Consider the following 22,516-nt stretch of genomic DNA (forward strand, 5'->3'; position numbering starts at 1 on the left):
TCAGAAAAGGGAAGTTTGTGTTCAGGGCTACATGGACCGGAATCCCAGGGTCCTGGAGTGAGAGACTTCCTTCAGAGCTTGTCAGCTATGAACTCTATGTCTAGACATGTGACATCATCACAGATTACAAAACTGTGGAGTTTGGTTTGTTTGACATCTCTAAGTCACCTTTTACTAGGTGTTAGTTCTCAGCCGGGATACAACAAAATTCAGCCATGACTGAGTTCCTCTAAGAGGGTGTTGAACCAGGGTGGTTCACAAAGTAGGAGCCCCCTCTTCCTCCCACTGCACACTAGGCCAGCACTTGAAGTTTCACCACCAATAGGCTTCTGACTTTGAATTTTGAAACAGGGTATCACTAAGTTACAGATTTTGGATTTGTGGTTCTCCTGCCTTTGTCTCACTAAGTGCCAGGGCTTTAGGTGTACACACCATACCCAATTCAATCTTGGCTTTATTTTAATAATGATGACATAAAATACATTTTGAAGATTTAAAGTGAGTCCAGCAGTGGTGGCACATGCCTTTAATCCCAGCACTTAGAAGGCAGAGGCAGGCAGATTTCTGAGTTCGAGGCCAGCCTGGTCTACAGAGTGAGTTTTAGGACAGCCAGGCTTACACAGAGAAGCCCTGTCTCGAAAAACCAAAAGCCAAAAAAAATAAGTAAATAAATAAATAGATAAATAAATAAAGTGTTGATAATCTTCAACAAAGACTAATAAATGGAGTCTGGAGGTATACAAAATAATTATACACCATGACCAAATAGCAATATAGCAAGAAAGTCAATTTGGTTTAACATTATAAAATGAATGAATGAATGAATGAAATAAACAAAAAACCAATGTATATAGCCAGGCATGGTAACAAATGCCTGTAATCCCAATATTTGGGAGGTGGAAGCAGTAAAGTCAGGAGTTTAAGTCATACTCAGTATGGGGCTACATGAATATATGAGACCTTGCCTCATCCCCCCCTCACCCAATATACATTATTGAGTACAAAGACACTGTACAGTGTTAAGATGGTGAAAAACAAAGGCCAGGTATGGTGGTGCACACCTGTAATCCCAGCACTTAACTGGCAAGCAGATCTCTATGTGTTCAAGGCCAAACTGGTCTACACAAGTTCCAGGCCAGCTGAGGCTACAAAGTAACCCTACAAACTAAACTAAAACAAACAGCCAGACTGAGGAATGGAATTCTGTTTTAGGTGAAAATTAAGGATAGTTTTCAGCTAAATACAATGGACCAGGAAAAGGATACTTGGGATAACTGTGGAAATTTGAATATGGTCCATGCTGTATCTATTTGTTCTCTCTCTCACCAAAGACAGACAGACACAGACACACAGACACACACACAGACACACACACACACACACACACAGACACACACACACACAGACACACACACACACACACACAGAGTGAGACACATAGCCCCCAGCAGCCTGCAGCCTTCAACAACCTGTATAGCAGCCTGCTATTCGGACTTTGTGTCTCTAATAAAACCTCTTTTCTATACAAAATAGTTTGCCTCTAGTAATGAAAATTAGCAATGTATAGATTAGAGAACAGGCTCATATCCATCCGTGTTAATTTACTGGGGTAACTGGTTTTTTGTTTTGTTTTGGGTTTTTTGTTTGTTTGTTTAGTTTTTTAAGACAGGGTTTCTTTTGTGTAGCCCTGGACTATCCTGGAACTCTGTAGACCAAGCTGACCTCAAACTCCACCTACCTCTGCCTCCTGAGTGCTGGAATTAAAGGCATGTGTCACCACACCTGGTTGAACCGCTTAATTTTCTTAAAGGTGGTATTTGGGGAAGAAGGCCTGGATGAAAAGAATACATCCTTTGTAGTCCATTAATTAATTAATTAATTAATTAATTAGTTTGTTTGTTTAATTTCTTGAGAAGTCTTAGTCAGAATGCCCTGGAACTCACTATGCAGACCAAAGTGATCTCAAACTCCAAAATTTTGTCTCAGTCACCTGAATACTGGGATTACAAGCCTGGCCCACCATAAACGGCTTGTACTGCTTTTAAAAGCAACTTTATAAACATACAATTAAAGTATTTTTAGTGTTTACCTAAATGCGCAAACAAAAAGTGACTTATGGTAATAAGTCACTTTCATACTTGACCTTAGCCGAAGGCTGAGAAGTGTTCACAAACCACTTTAAGAACATTCTGGGAACTGGCGATGGGCAGCTTGGGGTAAAGAGTGGTCATTGTGTGATCATGAGGACCAGCCTCAAAAAAAAAAAAAAAAAAAAAAAAACAGAGAATGACCGAGGAGACCAGACACCCTCTTTTGAGCCTGCGTATGTGCCCACCCACCCATACATGTACACACATATACACTAATGAATAAATACTTCAAAATGTTTTAGGAAGGAATAGAGACTTTTTAAGCTGGCCTGGAATTCACTATGCAGACCAGGGTGACCTCGAACTCACAGAGCTCTCTCTGCCTGCCTCTGCTTGCCAAGTGCTGGGATTGAGGGAGTGTACTACCACACCTCCCTTGATCTTTTAAGATGCTCATGGGTTTTTTGGTGCAAACCAATAATCCCAGCTGAGGGGAAAAAGCACAATTCTAGGGCTTGTCTGAGATAGAATGAGTTTAAGGCCAGTCTGGGAAACAGTGAGAACCTATTAAAAAAAAAAAAATGTAAGATAAAAAGTGGCCTGGAGATACAGCTCAGTGGTAAAGCACCTGCTAAGGACATACAAAGCCCCGAATTCAATCTCCAGTATCTCACACACACTGAACAAGGAGTCGCCCACCCCAATGCTCTCAGCCCCAGATAATCACAGAATGCATTTTTCACCCTCTATAGTATAATTTGCCTTTTCTGGCCACTTCATGTTTACAGAATCAAACAATATATGGCTTTGTGTGTCCAACACAATTTAGCATCCTTCTTGATCCCCTAGCATTCTATCCATGCTAAGGAGCTGTTTGCAGGCCCATATTCTAGCTACACAAGATAAAACTTTAAACACTGGAGGAAGCTGGCTATTAGCATGTGGGAAATGTTGTATCTGGTTGGTTTTTGGTAGTGGTGAGTTTTGTTTGTTTGTTTGTTTTTGGGTTTTTTTGTTTGTTTGTTTGTTTGAAACAGGGTTTCTCTGTGTAGCCCTGGCTGTCCTGGAACTTGCTCTGTAGACCAGACTGGCCTTGAACTCAGAGATCTGCCTGCCTCTGCCTCCTGAGTGCTGGGATTAAAGGCCTGGGTCACCACTGCCTGGCCATACAGGAATTTTTCTCTGGTTTTTTTTTCATGAGTCTAAAATAGAAGCAGGCCTCTTATGTAGCCCAGGCTGGCCTAAGACTCCTGACCCAGCCTCCTACATGCAGGGATTGCCGGCACACATGTACCTTTTACTTACAGCTTTGAGTCAAGGGCCTGACTGTGTACTGTGGCTGAAGTCCAGTGCTGTAGCAATGACTTCTTTCTACCCTCATGGTCCGCTGACCTTTCCACCTGTCAGAGGTTACCCGTGAACTTGGCATTCAGAAGATTCCTCAGGGCCATTTAAGGACTGAGTCAGGAAGGGTACACCATGCAGAGTTCAGGGAAGAAGATGCTGGTGCCTGCAGGACCGGCTCTTTGGTCAGAGGGTGGGCAGGCCCAGTAAAGTCCTCAGAAGCTAGGCAAACTGAGTACAAGACAGAAGACTCAAAGGATGCAGGGAGGGAGTCAGAGACCAAGCCCCTTGTCTCTGCTTTGAACATCTGCTCAGAGACTTCCTGAGAAGTTGCTGAGGTCAAGCCTCTGTTTCCTGTTGCCAGGCCAGAGAGAATGAACTTTGACTAGAGGACATATGGGCCTCGGAGGAAATGTAAGGTTGGCAGAGCAAAAGCCCGAAGTAACACAAGATGCAGACTTGCTTGTAGCCTACACCAGTGAGCACCCACTCTCACAGAAATAGATATGTTTGTTTGCTGACAGGCATGCAGACAGGTACACTACTCACATGGGCATAGAGGAGCATGGCCTGCCAGCACCATGTCAGTGCCTGGGTTCCAAACTTCAGGACTTTCCATGTGAGACAGATCAGGAGTCTGCAGACAGAGCAGCTTCCGGGAGGGAGAACATTGAAAAGTAAGGCGGAGCCTAAGGCTACAGCTCGTCTTGCCCTGGAATGCCTGTGTCCTGCCCATTCCTCTATTTCAGAGCACCAGATAATGCTATTACACTTTGGTGGAAAGCAAGGACCAGCGTTGACCCAACTCTTGTCCTTGAGAAACCTGCAGAGCCCCAGCTGGAAGGCCTCAGATCTCCTGAGGGCACTGATGAGCATAAGAGATTGAAGGAGTTCTGGGGAGCGCACAACAGCCCCCAAGGTTGACCCCGAAGTCTTAAGACGCCCAGGATATGGCCAAGCTGGCTGCAGGGACAGGAGAGTGGCCCAGGACTTGGCAATTAGGCAGTTAGTTCCCCAGTACACGCCCTCTCCTGTCCTATGCTGGTTTACCCCCTGCACCTGAGGCTTCATCCATTCTTCTAGATCGATCTGGATTTTGCCACTGCTGACCAAACTTACCTCAAACCAACTTCAAGGGAAAAGAGAAGTGGCTAATTTCACAAGAAAGAACAGTCAAGGAGCACACACCAGACAAGATGGCCCCCAGGGCTCAACAACATGAGCCCCCAGCTCCCATACTCTTAAGTTTCCTTTCGCAGACTGCTGATGAAGTTTCCAGAACTGGGTCTCTCTTCTGTCAGCCTCGGCACACATGTCTACACCACAAGTTTGGCAGTGGGGACGTTGTTAGCTTTGTCTGGTATGGGAAGGACTAGGCTAAGGAAGGGAAGGGTCAGTGCCTGGAGCCAAGTGGGATGCTGGGCACATACACTGGCCTAGAGACAAATATTTCTCCATAGCCCAAGGATAAATGGTTTCATGCATGAGCCTGTGGGGCTCTGAGGGGGGTGGGCCTCAGGATGCCTAGAAAGAACAAGAATGTGGGTAGGTCCATTGTGGCTGAGGATACCTGGACAACAAGATTATGAAGCCATAGGGAGTTGGGAAGGGTATGTCAGCACTAGACATTACAGAGTAGCCCTGGATAGGGGTACGGATACAGGTTAAGTAATCACTGGGGTAGGGGAAGTCAGGGCTGGGAGTCCAGGAGCCCAGAGCCTAGGGTAAACCCTGTATGAAGGGAAGATCTGAAAGTCCAGTGGGAAACTACCAAGGGTACAGGGTATAGGTGACATGATAGTTGGAAACACACAAGGCTATAGAGGTCCTGGGTGAGCAGCCAGAGGGGGCCTGGGTGAGCAGCCAGAGGGGGCCTGGGTGAGCAGCCAGAGGGGGCCTGGGTGAGCAGCCAGAGGGGGCCTGGGTGAGCAGCCAGAGGGGGCTGGGTGAGCAGCCAGAGGGGGCTGGGTGAGCAGCTTGAGCTCTTCCATCCCAGAACTAAGCACAGAAGGGCCAGGAACAACTGGAGGCCAGTGGCCAAGCTGTCCACAGCCCTGGTTTCTACCTTCCCAGCCTGGCCAGGCTGTATCCAGCCTCTGTGGATACAGTCATGCCCCCACCCCTCCCCGCCTCTACTGCAAAGGGGTGGGGAGTGCTGAGGCTCTTCCTCTCCTGGGCCAGCTTCTGAGTAGCACACTGGGTGATAAGAAGCTAATTCTGCCTGTGGCCGGCAACATGAAGGACGATGTGGCTCTTCTGGCTACCGTCACCCTCGTGGGAGTTCTGTTGCAAGGTGGGCTGGCTCCTGTCTGGGAGGTGGATGGATCTCATACCCATGCGGGCTGTTCTCTATTCGTCAGGCTCTTGGGGTAGGGAATTGGGGTGCTGGCAGGCCTAGACCTAGGGGAAGGACAGGAGGCTTCTAGCCTAGGCTCCTGGTACCAAAGTCCAAGCAATTTAAGAACTACTGGAGTCTCGGGTGTTGACGGGCCTAAGTCCCAGTGAGGAGTCCACACTTCCCTGGAGTGGGGATGAAGTCCCGAAGGAGTGTCTACAGGGAAGCAGAGGAAACTGTGCATGGGTCAGCTGAGGATGACCAGGTGAAGGATGGCCATATTGCTGAGAGGCCACTTGAGGTGCCTGCCTTGCGGTGGGAGCTGGTATCTGTGGGAGTATGATGACTAGTGGAATAGCTATGGGCTTAGGCTTTAGGTTGGGAGAGTCCCAACTACAGGCATCTGGAGCACAGTATCAGCCAAATTTAGGGCTGGGTCCATGATGTCTATACAGAGAAACTGAGACAAGAGTTTATGCCACTGTATGGTGGTACCCAGACCCAAGCTTGACTGACTCTGGCCTGAGGCAGGGTCCCTTCTGGCTGATTCTGTAGAAGGGAAACCAGGGTCCCTTAGGCACAGGATGTGTGCTTCCTTGTTCCTTAAGGAATACAACCAATTTTGTCCTGGGACACTGCCTATACTCTGGGACTAAAAGACTGGGATCTAGACCTGCAGGAGAGGTGGGCATTTGCCTGTGCTTTGCAAGCCAAATCGTTCAGGAGTAAAGTCTTCTAAGGTTCCTCCCACCGACAGGTGTTTCAGGCATGCATCATCCTAGTCAATCAACCCTCAGGCCTACTGGGCCTCTCCACTGAACACCACTGATGGAGCCGGTGGTAGAAGGGCATTAGAAGGGAGTCGCTCAGGGAGAGGCAAGAAGGGAACCTGGGGACGGATCCCGCCCCAGGACTGTGGGGCACCACATCTGACTCCCACACCCCCACGGCCGCAGCCTACTTCTCCCTACAGGTGATCTCTGCTCGAAGGACTTTCCACGTGTCGCCGCCGCTCACCTCTGGCCCTCCCGAGTTCGAGCGCGTCTTCCGAGCCCAGTGAGCGCGGCGGGTCCGGGCGGGTTCGGGTGTCAGCCCAGGCGGGCCACGCGCTCACCCAGCCCACCCCACGCAGGGTAAACTGCAGCGAGTACTTTCCGCTGTTCCTCGCCACACTCTGGGTCGCCGGCATCTTCTTCCACGAAGGTGTGAGGCAGAGTTGGGGCACACTCGGGGGTGGGGGAGGGTGATCCCCGGATGGCGGGAGCGCGTGCTCACCGCACCGCACCACCTCGCCTCTCGCAGGTGCCGCAGCCCTGTGCGGACTCTTCTACCTGTTCGCGCGCCTCCGCTACTTCCAGGGATACGCGCGCTCCGCGCAGCTCAGGTAACTCGGGCGGGACTTCCGGGAAAGCACTGCAGGGGAGGGTCGCTCCGGGACCCCGTTCTATGGGTGGGAGGCGGCGGTTGGCCACAGGGCACCCAAGCAAAGAGATCTGGGGACGGCGGGTGGGCGGACCTAGACCAAGCGAGCCGGTCTAGCCCGGCGTGGGAGGGGCCTGAGCCTGTGGGGCGGGCCTAATCTGGAGGGATAGAGCCTAGGCCTAGGGGCAGTCCTAGCGTGGAAGGGGCGGGGTCTTGTGTGGGGGCGGGGCCTTGGCTCCGCTCCCGCTGAGCGCCGCCCGCAGGCTGGCTCCTCTGTACGCGAGCGCGCGCGCACTCTGGCTGCTGGTGGCGATGGCTGCGCTGGGCTTGCTAGTCCACTTCCTCCCCGGCGCGCTGCGGACAGCGCTCTTCAGACGGCTCCAGGTGCTCCTGCCGATGGCCTGAGGCGAACGAAGGACCTCCGAGTCAGCAGAACTGGAGATCTTCGAACAAAGCGCTGGGGTGCCAGCCTCCGAATCCCAGTTTCTAATTAAAGTTCCCACGACCGTCCTGTCTGAGTTCTCTGGGTCTGAGAGGATCACTTACGGCAGCCTGGAGGGCCCCAACCCTAGACAGATACAGCTGGGCTTTGGGAGGCGGCATAGGCAAGCTTGGATTCACCATTTTCACTGTACTGTTTTCTAGACAACACCTTGCCTGCGCAGCTACCTCTACCTTGACATTTCTTTCCAGATGTAGCCGCCCTTCACCCACCTTTCTGCACTTGGGGCTCACCTTCCTCTCAGGCTGAGCCTCAGTTGTTGGATTCTATCTTGTATGCCTTCTTTTCCTTAACACCCAGCCCTGACTTCACAACTAGAACCAATCCATCTTTCCCCAAATGAGATCTGGGTCCCTGTTTTTGATCAGCACTAGATCTCCAAACAGAGATCAGTGTAGGTGTTCAGGACACCCCAGCAAAGGCTCACAGATCAAAACGTAGTCAGTGATAGGTTCTCTCAAGTGGACCTCAGGATGTTTGAAGAGGACCAGACTTGGGGAGACCTAGTGACAACACATCTCTAAATGACTTTTAACCTGGCCAGCAAAAATGCTTCTCAAAAAAGGCCTAACCATGTGTGGGAAAGCCCTCAGATGGGTGATGACCCATTTATTTTACAGATGATCACAGTATGAGCCTGGCGTTGTGTTTCATAGTTGTGATCCTAGTACTTGGGAAGCTGAGGTATAACTTCAAGGCCAGCTTGGGCTACAGTGAGTTCCAGGACTCCCTGACTGTCTCAATGCCTTTCCAACAGTGTGCCCCCCACTCACACACACCAAGATCCTATTATATGAGACAAGGGGGAAAAGATACTAAGGACTAAGTGTGTGGGAACGAGGGGGGGTGTCAAAGAAATTGTCGAATACTTCCCTTCTGAGGCACTCAGGGACTCAGGTCTGTGCAGTAGCTGGGCTGGGTAATGTGATGCTAGATCAAGATGATCTGAGAACACGTTGGACAGGGGTTCCTACAGGAAAAGTAGGTACAACTTTGGGTGCATGAAACCCCCGTTACTGACTCAGTTGTCACAACTTTCTTGCCAAGTAAAGATGACGTTATGTTGAGGTATGCCAACAAATACTTGACATGGTAAAGGAGATAAAGGAGAGTCTGGGATTTGGCATGACAGAGGTCAAAGTCACCTTCACCAAATAACCAGGCAGTAGCCAGCCAATATTGGATAATAGTCTCCCGGCACAGGTGAGCCAGCCTTCCCCTTCCCACTCCCCCTCCCCACCACCAGCAAGTTTTGGGAACCAAGATGATAGGCCAAATACAGGCAGGCAACATGCAAACGCCTGGCCAGAACTGGAAACATTCACCTATGAGACACATACTTCATTAACCCTTTATTACAAGTCACGCTCTTATAGAAGTATATGCGAACTTACGTGAAAAAATCAAATGTATCCAAGAATAAAAAACACAGCACATAAAGTAGTGTATGCATTCCAGTGTTTGCGCCGCACACAGCGGGCACCCAAGAAAAAGCTCTTCTAATGGCCTGGCTCAAGACCACCGGCCAGGGGCAAACGGTTCGATTCAGTTCTTTTTGGGCGGCAGCAGGCCGGCCCTCAGGCACAGTGTGGGGGCCGCCTGCCTCTCCCGCGGCCCGGCGGGCAGGAGCAGCACCAGCTTCTGGGGCCTCCGGGCCAGCGGTGAACCCCAGGCCAGCCCGAGCCGCCTGCCAGGCAGAACCCTCCAGGTGGGATGGATATGCCTGGTCCTCTGGGGCAGCAGCAGCAGTAGCAGCAACACCCTTGGAACCGTGGGCTCCAGAGCCGGCCACAGAGCACCCTTGGAAGCCTTCTAGTCGGCCTTTTTCAGAAAGATCTGGAAGAGTCAGGCTTAGGATGAGCAGGAGACTTGGGACTTCTTATGGTATAGCTGGTTAGTGCTATCCCAGCCGATCTTACCTCACTCAAAATGACCCATACCGGGGAGTCAGTCTGAATGGAGAGACGTAGTGCTTCCAGGGGACCAAAGGCAGGATCCACTTCTCCTTCAGCTACACCCTTGTAGAAGGAGCCTGTGGGAGTGCAGTGGCTAGACACAAACACGGAAGCAACACCCAAAAGCCCAGGCCGCATAGGCCCTGCCCTACTCACCAATCTGGAGGTAGCCATCAGGGCTCCTAGGGTACCGGAGAGTGGCTGAGCGGCCCTCCTGAAGGGCCTCCTTCTCTGACTGGGGGTTCTAAGGGCAAAGCAGCAGGGCTGGAGTATCTGGCCAGAAGGAGGCGCTATCAGCTCCCACCCACATCCCCATACTCACATCAAAGGGCAGCACCTCCACAGAAGTGTTGAAGAGCTTATCTTCTGGGTGCTCAATGTTCCCGCTTCGGAAGAAGAACCTACAGACGCCAAGTAGGCCTGTGAGTAAAGATGGACTGCCCAGGCCTACTGTCCAAGCCCAGGAGAGAAGGCCATGCCTGGGCTAAAATATATTAGATGGGTATCCAGGTGCTGGGAGAGGTTAGGCACCATCTTGGATAATCCATGAGCTGTGCAAGGAAGCCAGGGCCTCACCCTGAGACTGTAGTAACAGGTATCATTAAGGATTAAAGATCTACCTGCCTAAGTCCTTACAAGGTAAGAGGTACTATTACGGGTAGTGCTTTTCAATAAGGAAACTGAGGCATGGTGGGGTTAGATGGGGCAAATAGTTACCTCAGTGGTTATAGAAGGAGGACCTAAAGACCCAGGACTATATGCAGAGGCGTCTAATTGATGTTCACCCTGTCCTCTTTCCCAGGGAGCACTGACCGCTCAAGGCGCAGTGGTTGGAAGAAGCGAAACCGGATAAAGTCTCCTGCGGCAGGTGTAAAGGCCCAGAAGAAATCCTCTCGCAAGTAGGCCTTCTCCAGGGTGAAATGCTGGTACGTCTTGAGACTTGTGCTCACCTCCGCCGGTGGGTTCACATGCTCCTTCCGTAGAGCGTGTTTTCCAAAGTCTTTATCCTAGGGAGGTACAGCAGGCATGAGTGCCGCCCTCCAGTCCTGCCTCTACCACAGTCTGTCCACACTGTGTGCCACACCCCACCTTCAGTTTCTGGATTTTGCCCGCCAGTGATGAGTGAGTGCCCACATGCTGGAAGAGAGACGGCTTGAAGCGGATCCGAAGGTTGGCCTTCTGCCGATCACAATGTTTCTGTGAACAAATTGGTGCCTTAGGGTTCAGGTCAGCCCACACTCAAGGATATGGGTCTTTCCTTAGGATAACCAGGGGATTTCCTCAGCCAGCAATATCCTCTCCTTGCTATAGAGGCATAGCCAGGAATACAATGTGAGCTGGCGGCCGAGGACCCGCCTTCCCAGTACTGATTCCCAGTATCCCCTGCTCACCGCATCCTTCTCGGGGTTGCAGACTTTCACCCACAGGATGTGGTCCAAGAGCCAGTCGATGGGCTTGTCTCGGTAGAACATAAGGATAAATTCCACAATCAGGCTCAGATCCAGTGACTTGAACATCTTCCCTGAGGGTAGAAGTTGGGGAAAGGCTCTGAGTTGGGGTACTACTAACCCTTTTTTCTCACCCCTGTGGGGACCATGTGAAATGTCTCACAGCAAACCTTTGGGCACGTGTGACCCAAGAAGACAGGGCAGCACTGGGGAATCTGGGACGTCCTCATACAGAGGGCACTTCCAGCAAGGCTCACTAGCAAGGTACTGAGAGACAGTAGACAGAGGGCACAGGTGGAGACGGCACAGGAGTAGCCTACCAATGAAGCCCAACTGTGAGAACTCCAGGATCATCCAGTCCTCAGAGGGCTGCTGGAGGGCAAAGTTCTTCATAGTGCTCAAGTAGTTGGGCTTGGCTACAATGTCATCCTCCAGCTGCAGAGAGGAACAGAAGGGAGCTGGGACCCCGGATTGACAAAGGGCATTAGTGGGTCCCTCACCCAAGTGTAACCCTGTGTAGGGGAGGCCAGGGTGAGCAGTCAAGGCTCACTACTCAGGTCAGACAGGGCTCAGGGAGGGCAGGAGAAAAGCTTCAGGCTGACCTGCACATAGTAGATGCCTTTTGACTGTGCATACATCATAAGGAAACAGTAATCGAGGTTCTGTTTGGTCCTCCACCTGTGGGCCAGGAGGGGGAGCCTCAGAGGCAGAGGCAATTCTACCTCCAGTGGCTACCACAGAGAGGCCACTGAGGTGAGGCAGGTAGGACCCACTCTGCCCACCCCCACCCCTACCCCACGCCCACAGCATCCTCCAAGGAGACAATGATGGTGGCCAAGCACCGACAGCGTCTTGAGGGCACAGAATATAAGTACCTGACTCTCTCCTTAGGGTCCCCAAAGGACTCTCGAAGGCGGGAGAAGTCAGGGTAGAAGTGAGGGGAAGGGGAGATGACTTCCAGGAGCCCAGAATGGATCTCTGTGGGGAACCTAGGTAAGGGGGAAGACCCAGTGGGTGTGCAGCCTCCAAGGGTCAATGACGGGTGGGAGCTCTCCAGACCTGCCTCTAAGCAGATGCCCCTCTTCCACTCGCCTACTGAGGCACTGGGGCTCCAGAGAGTGCAAGGCCCTCACATACTTTCCCTCTTTTAAAAGACAAGGGAAGCCCCACCCCACACGAGGCAAACCATCCTCCCTCCAGCAACCTTTCCCAGTTGCCTGTACTCACAAGGCCTTGATGTTTTCTGTCACCGCCGATGTGTACTGTGGGTCAGTCTGTGGGAAGACCAAATACATTTAGCTTAGATAGCACCCCAAATAGTCTGGAAGGGGTTCGGGCAGGAGTGCGGGCTTCAGATGCCCCCATATACGGGAGTGAGGCTCCCTATCTTAAGTGCCTAGTGGGGTGGGGCTGGGGCTGGGCCTAGCTGTGGTCACGGTTACCTCAGAAAGCAGCCTATTAAGATACAGGCAGGTGTTGAAGGGAACCAGTTTCTCCACAAGAGGGCGCAAAGATGCATCTTTCTTTTTAACTTTTTGTCTTGATCCATTTGTGCATGAAACTTATGACTACAATTCTGATTGTCATCTCCCCACCCCGCGCGTCTCCCTCTCCCGCTCCCCCTCCCCCAAGTCGTTGTTTGTTTTTTATTCTTGTATCCCTAGGCCTGGGCCACTCGCCTCTGCGATCAGCACCACGATGACTGAGTCTTCCTTCTCCTGCGGGCTCAGCTCCGAGATGAGCGAGTGCAATGTGTCAGTCAAGTACGAGTGCACCTCGCGCCGCACGCTCGGAATGCCCATCACCACGGACACTGCAGGGGCGCGGAGGGGTGACACTGGACAGGGCTCCGGGGGACAGCCTCTCTGCCCGCCACTCGCCCCTCCCGGGCCACGCCCATACCTCCGGTGCGGCCCTGGCCCACTCGCACTGCGGGCTGCAGACTGCTCTCCTTAGCCAGCAGGTGCGGCAGGTGGTGGAAGACGGTGGGCAGATGAAGTACGTGCCTGTGAGAGACGTTCCACGGCTTCAGTCGCGGATCCTCTGGGTGGTTGAGAAAGGCCCAGGTGAGATTTTGCTGGGTCTGAAAACAGCCCAGCTTTGCAGACCTCCATCTACCCCATCCCGCTGGCACTCACCGGTTAGGCGGCCCCAAGTGCGATTGCCTTCTCCGTCCCGCAGCGCCTGCCTCTCCGACACAGCCCTCTTGATTTCTTCCAGCACCAGGTTTAGCTCCTTGGAACGCTTCAGGCTCTCTTGCTCAGCCGCGTGCAAACGGTCTCGCAGAGCCAGGAATTCGCGCTGGTAAATGTCCACCACGTCACCTGTTGGAGAGTAGGGAGGTGGCACACAGAGACTAATACCAGGAAACACCCCTTCCGAAGACCCAGTCCTTGTCATCACTGAACACCTGTTTGCAACAGCAAACCTGTAAGGATATGCCTGCCACGCCCCAACTATCTTGAGGCACATACCAGTTCAAGTGAAGTTACACTGATGTGAAGTTACACTTGCTGGGGTTTGAAAAGTCCCCAGCAAGAGGATTAACACTCCCTCCACCCAATTATCTCATCCCTTAATGTGGATCGGTGGGAATAAGGATGCCTTGTATAAGGTGGGAAGGGGGTATGACCTCCTCCCAGTCCTAAGCACAGGCTGGAACGGCCTGACTGAATCCTCTCCATCCACTGGCTCCCATCCCAAAATCCCCTTGCTTTTGCAAACTGTGCCCCTTGCTAGGAGTCAGACATCCAGAGTTGCACCCAAGGTACAAGGACACAGCCCTCCCTCAAGGAGCGCCTAAACCCCAGCCTTCTACTTTTCTCCTGCCCTCCTTCAAGGTTTGGAGACTAGACAACCCCATTCTTAAGACCTCATGGGCACAGTCAGCCTCCCCAGACTCTAGCCCTAAGGACTGAGCCTGGGCAGAGGACCTGTGACTATGTGTTCCTGCAGGGTGTGGGGGAGGGGGGAGAGGCTGCTCCTCGAGCATGGTTGTCACTACTCTTTCGCTGAGTTCTTTCCATCTCACACCCACCCCTAGCCCAGTTCACCTGCATGCTCAGATCAACCGATGAAATCATGAAGTCAACTAGCCCAGGAGTCTAACTAGCGGGCGTCCCAACCTCAAATGACTCCAGAGCTGGTAGTAGCTGGGTCCAGATATTAGCAGTGCACCTGGGACACTGAGTGTGAGGATGGAGAAGAGTCCCCAGGGTGAGAAGCACCTGGCCTCATTGGTCTGGCAGGGATCAAGAGCAAGAGGGATAAATAGCATTTTGGTGGCGAGGGGCCAGCAGTTCCTGCCAGCCTGGGCGCTCACGGCCTTTGGCTGGCTAGCTGGCTGGCTTCTGCCCTCTTTATTTGCTATCACATACACCTCCCTCTCCTTTGTCAAATGTCTAGCTTCTGCACAAACTGTTTCTTCTGTCTGAATCCCACATCATCTGACCTAGCCTTCAAGGCCTTGTCTCTGAGTCTAGGAAGCCTTTCCAACTCCCATCCCATCCCCAGGCACCAAATCCTTGTCGAGCAAAACAGCCCCAGAAAGGCCTTGGAGTGAGCTATTCCTAGTGTCTGTAAACCAAAGGTGAAGCAAGTTGAGTCACTTCAGGACACACTTACTTCCTCCTGCAAGCAACCAAGGCAGAGGGCTAAGTGTTACTTAAGTCACAGGCAAGGAACACAGAGGAAGAGAGGCTTGGGGACAGGAGAGCCAAGTGGAGGCATCTCTTATCTGAGCAGCAACAGCCATCCCCAATCTTACACCGCCTTATCCAAGGCTAATGTCCCAGGCCACACCCAGGTTTAAGAAGAAGAGGGAATCAAGTTACAGGGTCTGTGAGACTCAGAGCTGGGCTCAGAGGCCAAGTTACCCAGGAAACCTGACCCCTTGAATACTGAGAGCCCACCCACAAAGCTTGCCCTCCCAGCATTGGGCTATACCCACAGCTGACAGGGTTGAGGGATAGAGGTGCCCAGGCCATCAGAGCCAGCCAGGAAAGTAGTTCACAGTGGCATAGACAGACAGGTGCCTTCTACAGCTTGCATGGGAAGTCCCCGCTCTTTCCTCATAGTGAAGCTAAGGGGCAGCCTGTGCAACTGGCAGTATCCCAAGCAGCCCTGAGATGAGGCCATGGAAGAGAACAGGGGAAGTAACACTGGTCTAACAAGAGTATATGTTTCCACCAGACCTACTCTGTTCTCAAAGTAAGCTGAGCCTGCATTAAACTGCCTCAGGTAGGTCATGGTGGGTAGCAGGTCTCCGAATCATCCTAACCATCCAGGCCTGGGCACAGCTGTATCCCTATCCTGGCCTCCCTTCCCTCCCAGGCCTGTGCTGTTTACCAGCAGGTAATGGGCCCCTTGGGTTCCTGGGCCTAGCTACCACCCACACACCAATTCTGCTGTTGTTTCTCAGAACCCGTAGGCCCTTTCCCTAAGCAATCGCACACCATATTCTCCTGGCCCTGTTCTGCCTGCTGTTGCTGGCTCTAAGAGCCCAGCAATCTTATTCCTAAGTCTACTGACTTGGGAGGACCCCTCTTGTCCTTGTACCCTTCAAATCCAGAAACTCAGGCTGTGTGATTACTTCTCTAAGGGTTGGTCTTTTCTTTTTTTCTTTCCTTTTTTTCTTTCCTTTTTTTTTTTTGAAACAGGGTAACAGGGTTTTGTGTGTGTGTGTATGTGTGTGTGTGTGTGTGTGTGTGTGTGTTCGTGTAGACTTGGGTGTCCTGGAGCTCACTCTGAAGACCAGGCTGGCTTCAAACTTGGAGATCCACCTGCCCCTGCCTCCCATGTGCTGGGATTAAAGGTGTGTGCCACCACCACACAATCATGGGCTATTCTTAAAGCTAAAGCTAGAGCATCCTGGCACTCTGCATCTCCAGTGGGCTGGATAGTGAGGTAGGTCAGTGGTAAGGTCTTGGGGACTCTTTGGTCTCTCTGGGTCTGGAGCACATCCGGATAGGCCTTCTGAGGAAGCAGAGGACTTTGGCTTGCTTCCATCTATACCTTCTTATGCCGGGAAAGCAGGGTGGACCTAGCCCCAGGTGAGGACTGCAGCAGTGACCACACCAGAATAGACTATACTGGGTGTGGAACCTCTGATGCCTTACAAGCAGGATAATTAACATGCCCTGAGGACTACAAACCACAATGTTCCACCTGGCTCTCTCTTGGCAGAGAAAACAGATTATGGAGCCAAGTTGGGGTATAAACTTTGCACATTGTACTTAGGGAAGGGGCAATAGGTTTAGGGCCACAGGAAGATGGCAAGCGCAGCCAAAGGTCTACTATAAACCTGCAAGAGGGAGGGGAGGAGAGGGGGAGAGTGACAGGTGTCCACTCTGTCTCCAGGTTGTGTAGTCCCCAAGGACTAGAAGAGCAAGGGTCCAGGGAGAAGGTGGGCCTGGACACTGGGAGGAACTGGGTGGATCTATCTCCCTGAAGTGTAAGCTTAGCAGCTGTTTGCCTGAGGCTATAGTTTGACCCCCGAATGTCTGGCCGCTTTAACAGATAAAGCCAAGGTTGGATTTGAACTTCAGTCCTGAACCCTAGGTGCATCTGGCCAAGTCTGAGTCTTTCCCATTTTTCACCCAGGCTCTAGGGTGACCCCTGCTCCTGCTGGCTCCTTCCTCTCTGGCTCCCTGCCTACATCCTCCCTTCCGGTTCTTTTGCTCTTTCCCTAAGTGCTGGACCCTCCTCTCCTGAGCCCTATATCCGCTACAAACTGGAAACCAGCTTCAATCTAGTGGCTGACTGGCTGGGTTTGATACTGAGTTGTCTGCATAGAAGAATGAGAAAGGTCCACAGCCCAGATTCCTGACTTCTAGATAGCTGGCCTTGCTGGATTCCCATGGAAATTGTACAGCCCTCAGACAGGGTGGGCTCAGTCACTACTGCCTCCATGCCTACAGGCTCCTGGGCTGGTCTCTTAGGAGGAAGAACTCTGCATCTGAGCCCCACTCTTCTCTGATCCTCTTGCTCCCCAGGCCCTCAGAATGCTAGTCTCCTGACTTGCTCCCTTAGGAGGTATCCTAACATCAGATGAGGACATGTGACAGTCATAGGAAGCACACAGGAACCACTACCAAATGAGGATGTGTCACAGTCTAATGGCTCTACCCACAATGGGAAAACCTGATCCCAGCTCTTCAGATGTGGCTCCACTATCGCCATCATAACCTTTCATGGCTTCTCTCCCAAGTGCTCAAAATGTACCCTTCTGGGTGCCACACCCTACCTTCAGCAAACTGTCCCCTGGCCATAGCCTCCCCTGATAGTGCATCCCATCCCATAATATCTCTGTGCCAGGCCCTAGCGAATCTCTCCTCAGAGTTCCTGGCTTGTGATTCTCTCAAGACCTCCACTAAAACAGAGAAAGTGCTACAGGAGTCGTGGATGGGCTGGGCTGGGCTGGGCTGGGCTGGGCTGGGCTGGGCAAGAGCCTGGTGCCAGGAGTTGGACTTGCCACAACCCTCTTCCCCAGACACCCCTCCCACCCCCGACTCATTTTGCATAACCTTGGGGAACAGAAAGCCTGCCTGAGGGAGGGAGAGAGCTAGCCCACCTCAGCCTAATATGACAGGAAGACCAGAAGGCAGGCAGGAAGGAAGCAGCTCAGAGCCTCCTGTGTGCGGGCTGGGTGGATCATGGTCTCTGAAATCCTCAGCTCCCACTCAGCTCAAACCATTCAAACTAGCTCAGGAGGCTTTCTAGCAGTGCTAAGGCCTGTGTCCTTCTACTCCCAAGACAGCTGGCCAGGCTGGGAGGCCACAGTGTGTTCTGGCCAGCATGCCCAAGCTTCGAAGCTGCATCAGGGAGGGCCAAGGAAACCCCACAAAGTGATCACGTATCAGGGTTTCTGGGCTAGCTGTTCAAGAGGCCCTACAGAGGAACCCTGGGGCCCGGTGCCATGGAGGAGGCTGTAGGCCCCCAGGGAACAGCACCTACGGGAGCAGGGCTGCTGCAGAGCACAGCAGTGGATGGGGCAGGGGGATGGATGCCTTGGCTATATCTCCTCACCTGTCTCCAACAACACTGTGCCTGCTCCTTGTTCAAGAGCTTGCACCAGGTTCTCTGGGTACACATGGTTACAACTACCTCTGTGACCTTGTGTTTCTGCCCCTCTGTGGGAACTCCATAGGTCCTTAACTTGCCAGTGGGAGCGCCCGCCCCTGGCATGGGGTAACCGCAGGCAGAGGCCAGTTCTGAGCGCCACACGGAGACGGGGATCTGGTAACCACTCGCCCCCCTCGGCCAGGCCTGACCAGGGAATTTCGTTATACCAAATGCAAACAAGTGGGGCGAGGACCGGAGAGGCTCAGGTGTTCCCGGTGCGGGCCTGAGCGGGCGGCGGTGGGGTGGGGGCTCACCTTTCTGGCCGCTGAGCGCTGCGTACCAGGAGAGCGAGAGGAAGGCGCACAAGCAGAAGAGCAGCAGCGTCAGGAAGGTGCCATTGCGGAGCCTCATCTCCCCCGGTGCGCGGCGGGCGCCGGCGGGGCCGAGGCCGCATGGCCCGGGGGACCGGGGCCGGGGCACGGGGGCCCGGAGGCGGCGGGGGCCCCGGCCCCGGAGCGCGGAGGAGCTGCGGGCCCGGGAGAGACAGCTACGGGCAGGGCGGGAATGGGGACGGGGGTGGAGGGATGCGTGCGGGCTGCTCCTCCGCGGTGCGCGGCGCTGGCGGCCTCGATCTGAGGCTGGGCCGGGGCCGAGCAGGGTTGGAGCAAGGCGGCAAGAGCCGCGGCCCGGCTGGATCCGGGACCGCCGCCGAGTCGACGGGCGAAGGGCGGGGCGGCCGGGATTTAAAGGGGCCGCATCACTCGCTGCCGCTGGGAGCACGGCGAGGGGGCGGGGTAGGAGGCCAGCTCCCGGGATCCCGGTGGGCCCACCTTGGGATCGTGGCACGCGCGTAGAATAGCCGCCCCAGGAAAGTCGGGGCTACAGTAGTGATGAATGAGAGTCAGCTATTGTGCAGCAGGGGCAGACGATGGAGGTGCCTTTCCCCCCCCCCCCCCCCAAGTCTCCTTTCAGGAGGATCCCATAAGCAAGTTCCTACACCTAGACCTTCAAGCCCTTCTCCAAACCGAGAGGGTCAGGCTTAGGAGGGGCCCGTTGAAGCTGAGCTGAGGTTGTCTCTAGCTAGCAGGGTAGCCAGAAGTGCCCGCTGCCCTCTCCTGCGCCCACCAGTACTTCCTTCTCAGGGCATTCTCTGCTGTGCCTCGGATAGTATGCTATGGACCGGGGGAGGCGCTCCTACTCTACCGAACGAGGACAATGGGCCGCTCTCAGGAGTAACAGAGCCGTTATTTGTAGGTGTGGAGCACCCTCCGGAGCCAGCCGGCTAGCTTCCCGGTGCCAGGCATGCTGTGGGCGGGAGTCAGGGTCAACCTGTAGTTTAGAGGGGCACAGGTCCTCAGGGTGACGCGAGGCTCTGGCTCCTATTTGCAAAGTGGCGCCTCAGACTTTATTGCCCTCTCTTCTTGCACCTTCATATAAAAACTTATTACAGACTTCCCTATAGGCCTCTGCAGAATCAGGAACTGGACACACAATGAAAGGACACGCTGAGCCAAGACAGCCTCGGGGCATGCATTTTGGAAGCCCCAAGTCTATTCCCTTCTTGAGTCTCATCGCCATTCAAAATGGAACCATACTTTGTAAAATGGAGCTATTATCTAAGACCAGAGTGATGACGGCTACCAAGCTTGAGTTCCATCCCTCAGGATCCACCAGGTGGAAGGAGTGAAATGACTCCTGCAATTTGTTCTCCGATCTCCGTATGGCCTCTATGGCACGATAGTGCCACCTACATAGATGTGTATGATGTCCGGAAGGACCCTGCTTGGAATGGTGACGTGCAGGCAGGAGTGTGGGGGGGAGGTGTGATCGCACATGGGGTGGGTGATGGTCTTAGTAAACCAGAAGCTACCATACACACACACACACACACACACACACACACACACACACACACACACAGTACAGTGACCCATACCCAGGAGACAGGAGAATCCTTATGAGTTCAAGGAGGCCTTGGTCTATTTAGAATTCTTGGCTAAAGAAGGCTGCATAGTGAGATTCTGGGGGCACAGTTGGGGTGGGGAGCTACAGAAGGCAAGGCACAGCCCCAAAGCTACTGTTTACAGTTTGGAGTGACTTAGAGCAGGGTACAGCCTGATTTCCACACCTGAGCTTGTTGGAACTTTCTGAAGGAAAGTATCCTGGTTTGTTTTCCTGTTTTCATAGGCATCTTTTTTGGGTTGTGAAGAATAGCAGGTCTTCATTTTAGTCATAGAAAGGCTTAATTTTGTTAAAACACAAAACAACAACAAAATAGTAGAGCCAGTATAGTGTGTAACATTCCTCTGATCCCAACACCTAGGCAGCAGAGGCAGGAGGAGCTCTGTGAGTTCCAAGCCAGCCATACCTAGTGAGCCCGTGTCATCATCCCCCAACACCCCAAAAACAGAGACCAGCTTGATATACATAGGAAATTCAAAATTCTGAGCCAAGTAGAGCTATACAGTGGAACTGTCCTAAAAACAAACGAGAAGGCTGGAGAGATGGCTCAGTGGTTAAAGTACTTAACTACTTGTTCTTCCAGAGGACCCCAGTTAGGTTCCCGCAGCCTAATCAGGTGGCTCACAATGACTACCTGTAACTCCAGCTCTATGGGAATTAGACACTTCTAAGTTCAGTGTGTGAGCATGCCATACTCGCGCACGCACACATGCAAATACATCTAAAAACCAAGCAACAAAAGTATATTAGAGCTGGAGACATAGCTGAGTGGTGGAGCACTCAATACCAACATCAACTAAACAGAAAAGTGCATCCATGGTTTAAGTAGATGATTTAAGGAAAACACTGTAATAATTATTAAACCAGTGGAGGTGAAGGAGATGGGCTGCCGGTGATCACATTTCATCTCCTCCATCCCATTACTATCTTGGAGGAGGAGAACAGGAACAAGGGAAGGTCCTGATATCTGGGGAGCGGGGCCTCTGTAGCAACAGGACGTGGGGTTAGGTAGAGGGGTCTCAGGAGGAGGACCTCACAGCAGCCTGGCTACTACAGCCTTCTCCTTTAGAAATGGCAGCGTTGTCTGGCATGTGTCCTGTTTTCCACTGTCTTTGCCTTTGTAGTAATTAATTAATCTGGGCCTGCTTGCCACCTAAAGTCCCTCCGGACACTTCCTGGCTCTGCATGTCGCCTTGCGGCTGGCAATACACCTTTACCTGAGGTTCAGCATCAGATCCTAGGAACCTACTCAGGGAGAATGGAGCCATATGGGCCCAGAAAAATCCTGCTCTCCTTCTGAAAGCCCAGTTGTGGGCCTTTCCTCTTTTGTTCTCGATTTTCACACAGTGAAAGCACAGTCACACACACACACACACACAAAACCTTCCTTTTTCAGAGTCTGTGACTCACTATGAAACCCTGGCTGGCCTGTAACTCACTATGCAGACCAGCACTGGGATTAAAAGCCTGGAGATACCCAGCTGTTATGATCACAGTCCTCAGCCCATGTTCTGGGACAGCCTTTGGAGATAGTCTAGGGGGTGTCCAACCCCAGGGGAAGTCAAGAATAGAGCTAAGAGAAATATTTTATGTATGTGAGTACACTGTGATTATGATGGGATTGAGAGGAGGAGGCAAGAGGACTAAGAGTCCAGGCAACAGTAACTAGCTCAAGTGTTAAGAGCACTTCTGCACGAGGAAAAGGGTTCGATTCCCAGCGCCCACTGGAAGCTCACACGGGAATCAGCTGCTCTCTCCTGGCCTCCCAGAGCACTACACACATACATTCACTGGAGCAAAACACCCAAATACATTTTTTTTTTTAAGATAAAAAAATTAAAAGACAGTTCAGGGTCATCCTTGGGTACAAAGCCAGTTCAAGGCCAGCCAGGGCTACATAAGATCCTACATATACAAGCACACGCTAAATTGCCAAGAATAAGTAAAAGAGCCAGGCAGTTGCAGCACACACCGTTAATCTCAGCATTCGGGATACAGAGGCAGGCAGATCTTGAGTTAAAGGTCAGTCTGGTCTACAGAGTGAGTTCTAAGATAGCCAGACTACTCAGAGAAAACAAACAAACAAACATACAAAGAAGAAGAAGAAGGGGCTAGAGAGATGGCTCAGCGGTTAAGAGCACTGACTGCTCTTCCAGAGGTCCTGAGTTCAATTCCCAGCAACCACATGGTGGCTCACAACCATCTGGAATGGGAGTCTGATGTCCTCTTCTGAAGTGTCTAAAGACAGAGACAGTGTACTTACACACATAAAGTAAATAAATAGATCTTTTTTAAAAAAAAGGAGGAGGAGGAAGAGGAGGAAGAAGAAGAGAAATAACATTTTCCCCCTTCCCTTCTCCCTCTTGCTCCAGCCTCACTCGCTTTGGCCAAATAAT

At 52.3% G+C, this 22,516-nt stretch overlaps 2 protein-coding genes across 2 annotated transcripts; one reads left to right on the forward strand and one right to left on the reverse strand.

The window, feature by feature from the left end:
• Positions 1-5,569: 5,569 nt before the first annotated feature.
• Ltc4s (leukotriene C4 synthase) lies at positions 5,570-7,709 on the forward strand. The gene is made up of 5 exons (XM_034507188.2): positions 5,570-5,727; positions 6,726-6,825; positions 6,902-6,972; positions 7,072-7,153; positions 7,455-7,709. Exons 1-5 carry the CDS (start codon positions 5,670-5,672, stop codon positions 7,594-7,596), a joined length of 453 nt encoding a protein of 150 aa, XP_034363079.1. The 5' UTR covers positions 5,570-5,669; the 3' UTR covers positions 7,597-7,709.
• A 1,323-nt stretch (positions 7,710-9,032) lies between these two features.
• Positions 9,033-18,886, reverse strand: Mgat4b (alpha-1,3-mannosyl-glycoprotein 4-beta-N-acetylglucosaminyltransferase B). The gene is made up of 15 exons (XM_034507297.2): positions 18,473-18,886; positions 13,235-13,420; positions 12,999-13,139; positions 12,776-12,909; positions 12,324-12,370; positions 11,972-12,085; positions 11,699-11,774; positions 11,417-11,531; positions 11,040-11,170; positions 10,738-10,845; positions 10,462-10,655; positions 9,971-10,049; positions 9,805-9,892; positions 9,613-9,725; positions 9,033-9,529 (listed from the first exon to the last, which is right to left on the reverse strand). Exons 1-15 carry the CDS (start codon positions 18,567-18,569, stop codon positions 9,506-9,508), a joined length of 1,647 nt encoding a protein of 548 aa, XP_034363188.1. The 5' UTR covers positions 18,570-18,886; the 3' UTR covers positions 9,033-9,505.
• Between the last annotated feature and the right edge of the window lie 3,630 nt (positions 18,887-22,516).

This window comes from Arvicanthis niloticus, chromosome 6 (assembly GCF_011762505.2).
Source record: "Arvicanthis niloticus isolate mArvNil1 chromosome 6, mArvNil1.pat.X, whole genome shotgun sequence".
NCBI classification, from domain to species: domain Eukaryota; kingdom Metazoa; phylum Chordata; class Mammalia; order Rodentia; family Muridae; genus Arvicanthis; species Arvicanthis niloticus.

Bases quoted from the DNA above. Each gene is read 5' to 3' on its own strand.
- Ltc4s (XM_034507188.2), top strand. From the start codon at position 5,670: ATGAAGGACGATGTGGCTCTTCTGGCTACCGTCACCCTCGTGGGAGTT. The intron at 5,728-6,725 runs GTGGGCTGGCTC...CCACGGCCGCAG, and splicing joins CGTGGGAGTTCTGTTGCAAG to CCTACTTCTCCCTACAGGTG. The intron at 7,154-7,454 runs GTAACTCGGGCG...CGCCGCCCGCAG, and splicing joins GCGCGCTCCGCGCAGCTCAG to GCTGGCTCCTCTGTACGCGA.
- Mgat4b (XM_034507297.2), bottom strand. From the start codon at position 18,569: ATGAGGCTCCGCAATGGCACCTTCCTGACGCTGCTGCTCTTCTGCTTG. The intron at 12,086-12,323 runs GTGAGTACAGGC...CCCCTTACCTAG, and splicing joins ACAGAAAACATCAAGGCCTT to GTTCCCCACAGAGATCCATT. The intron at 11,532-11,698 runs GTCAGCCTGAAG...TCCTCTCTGCAG, and splicing joins AAGGCATCTACTATGTGCAG to CTGGAGGATGACATTGTAGC.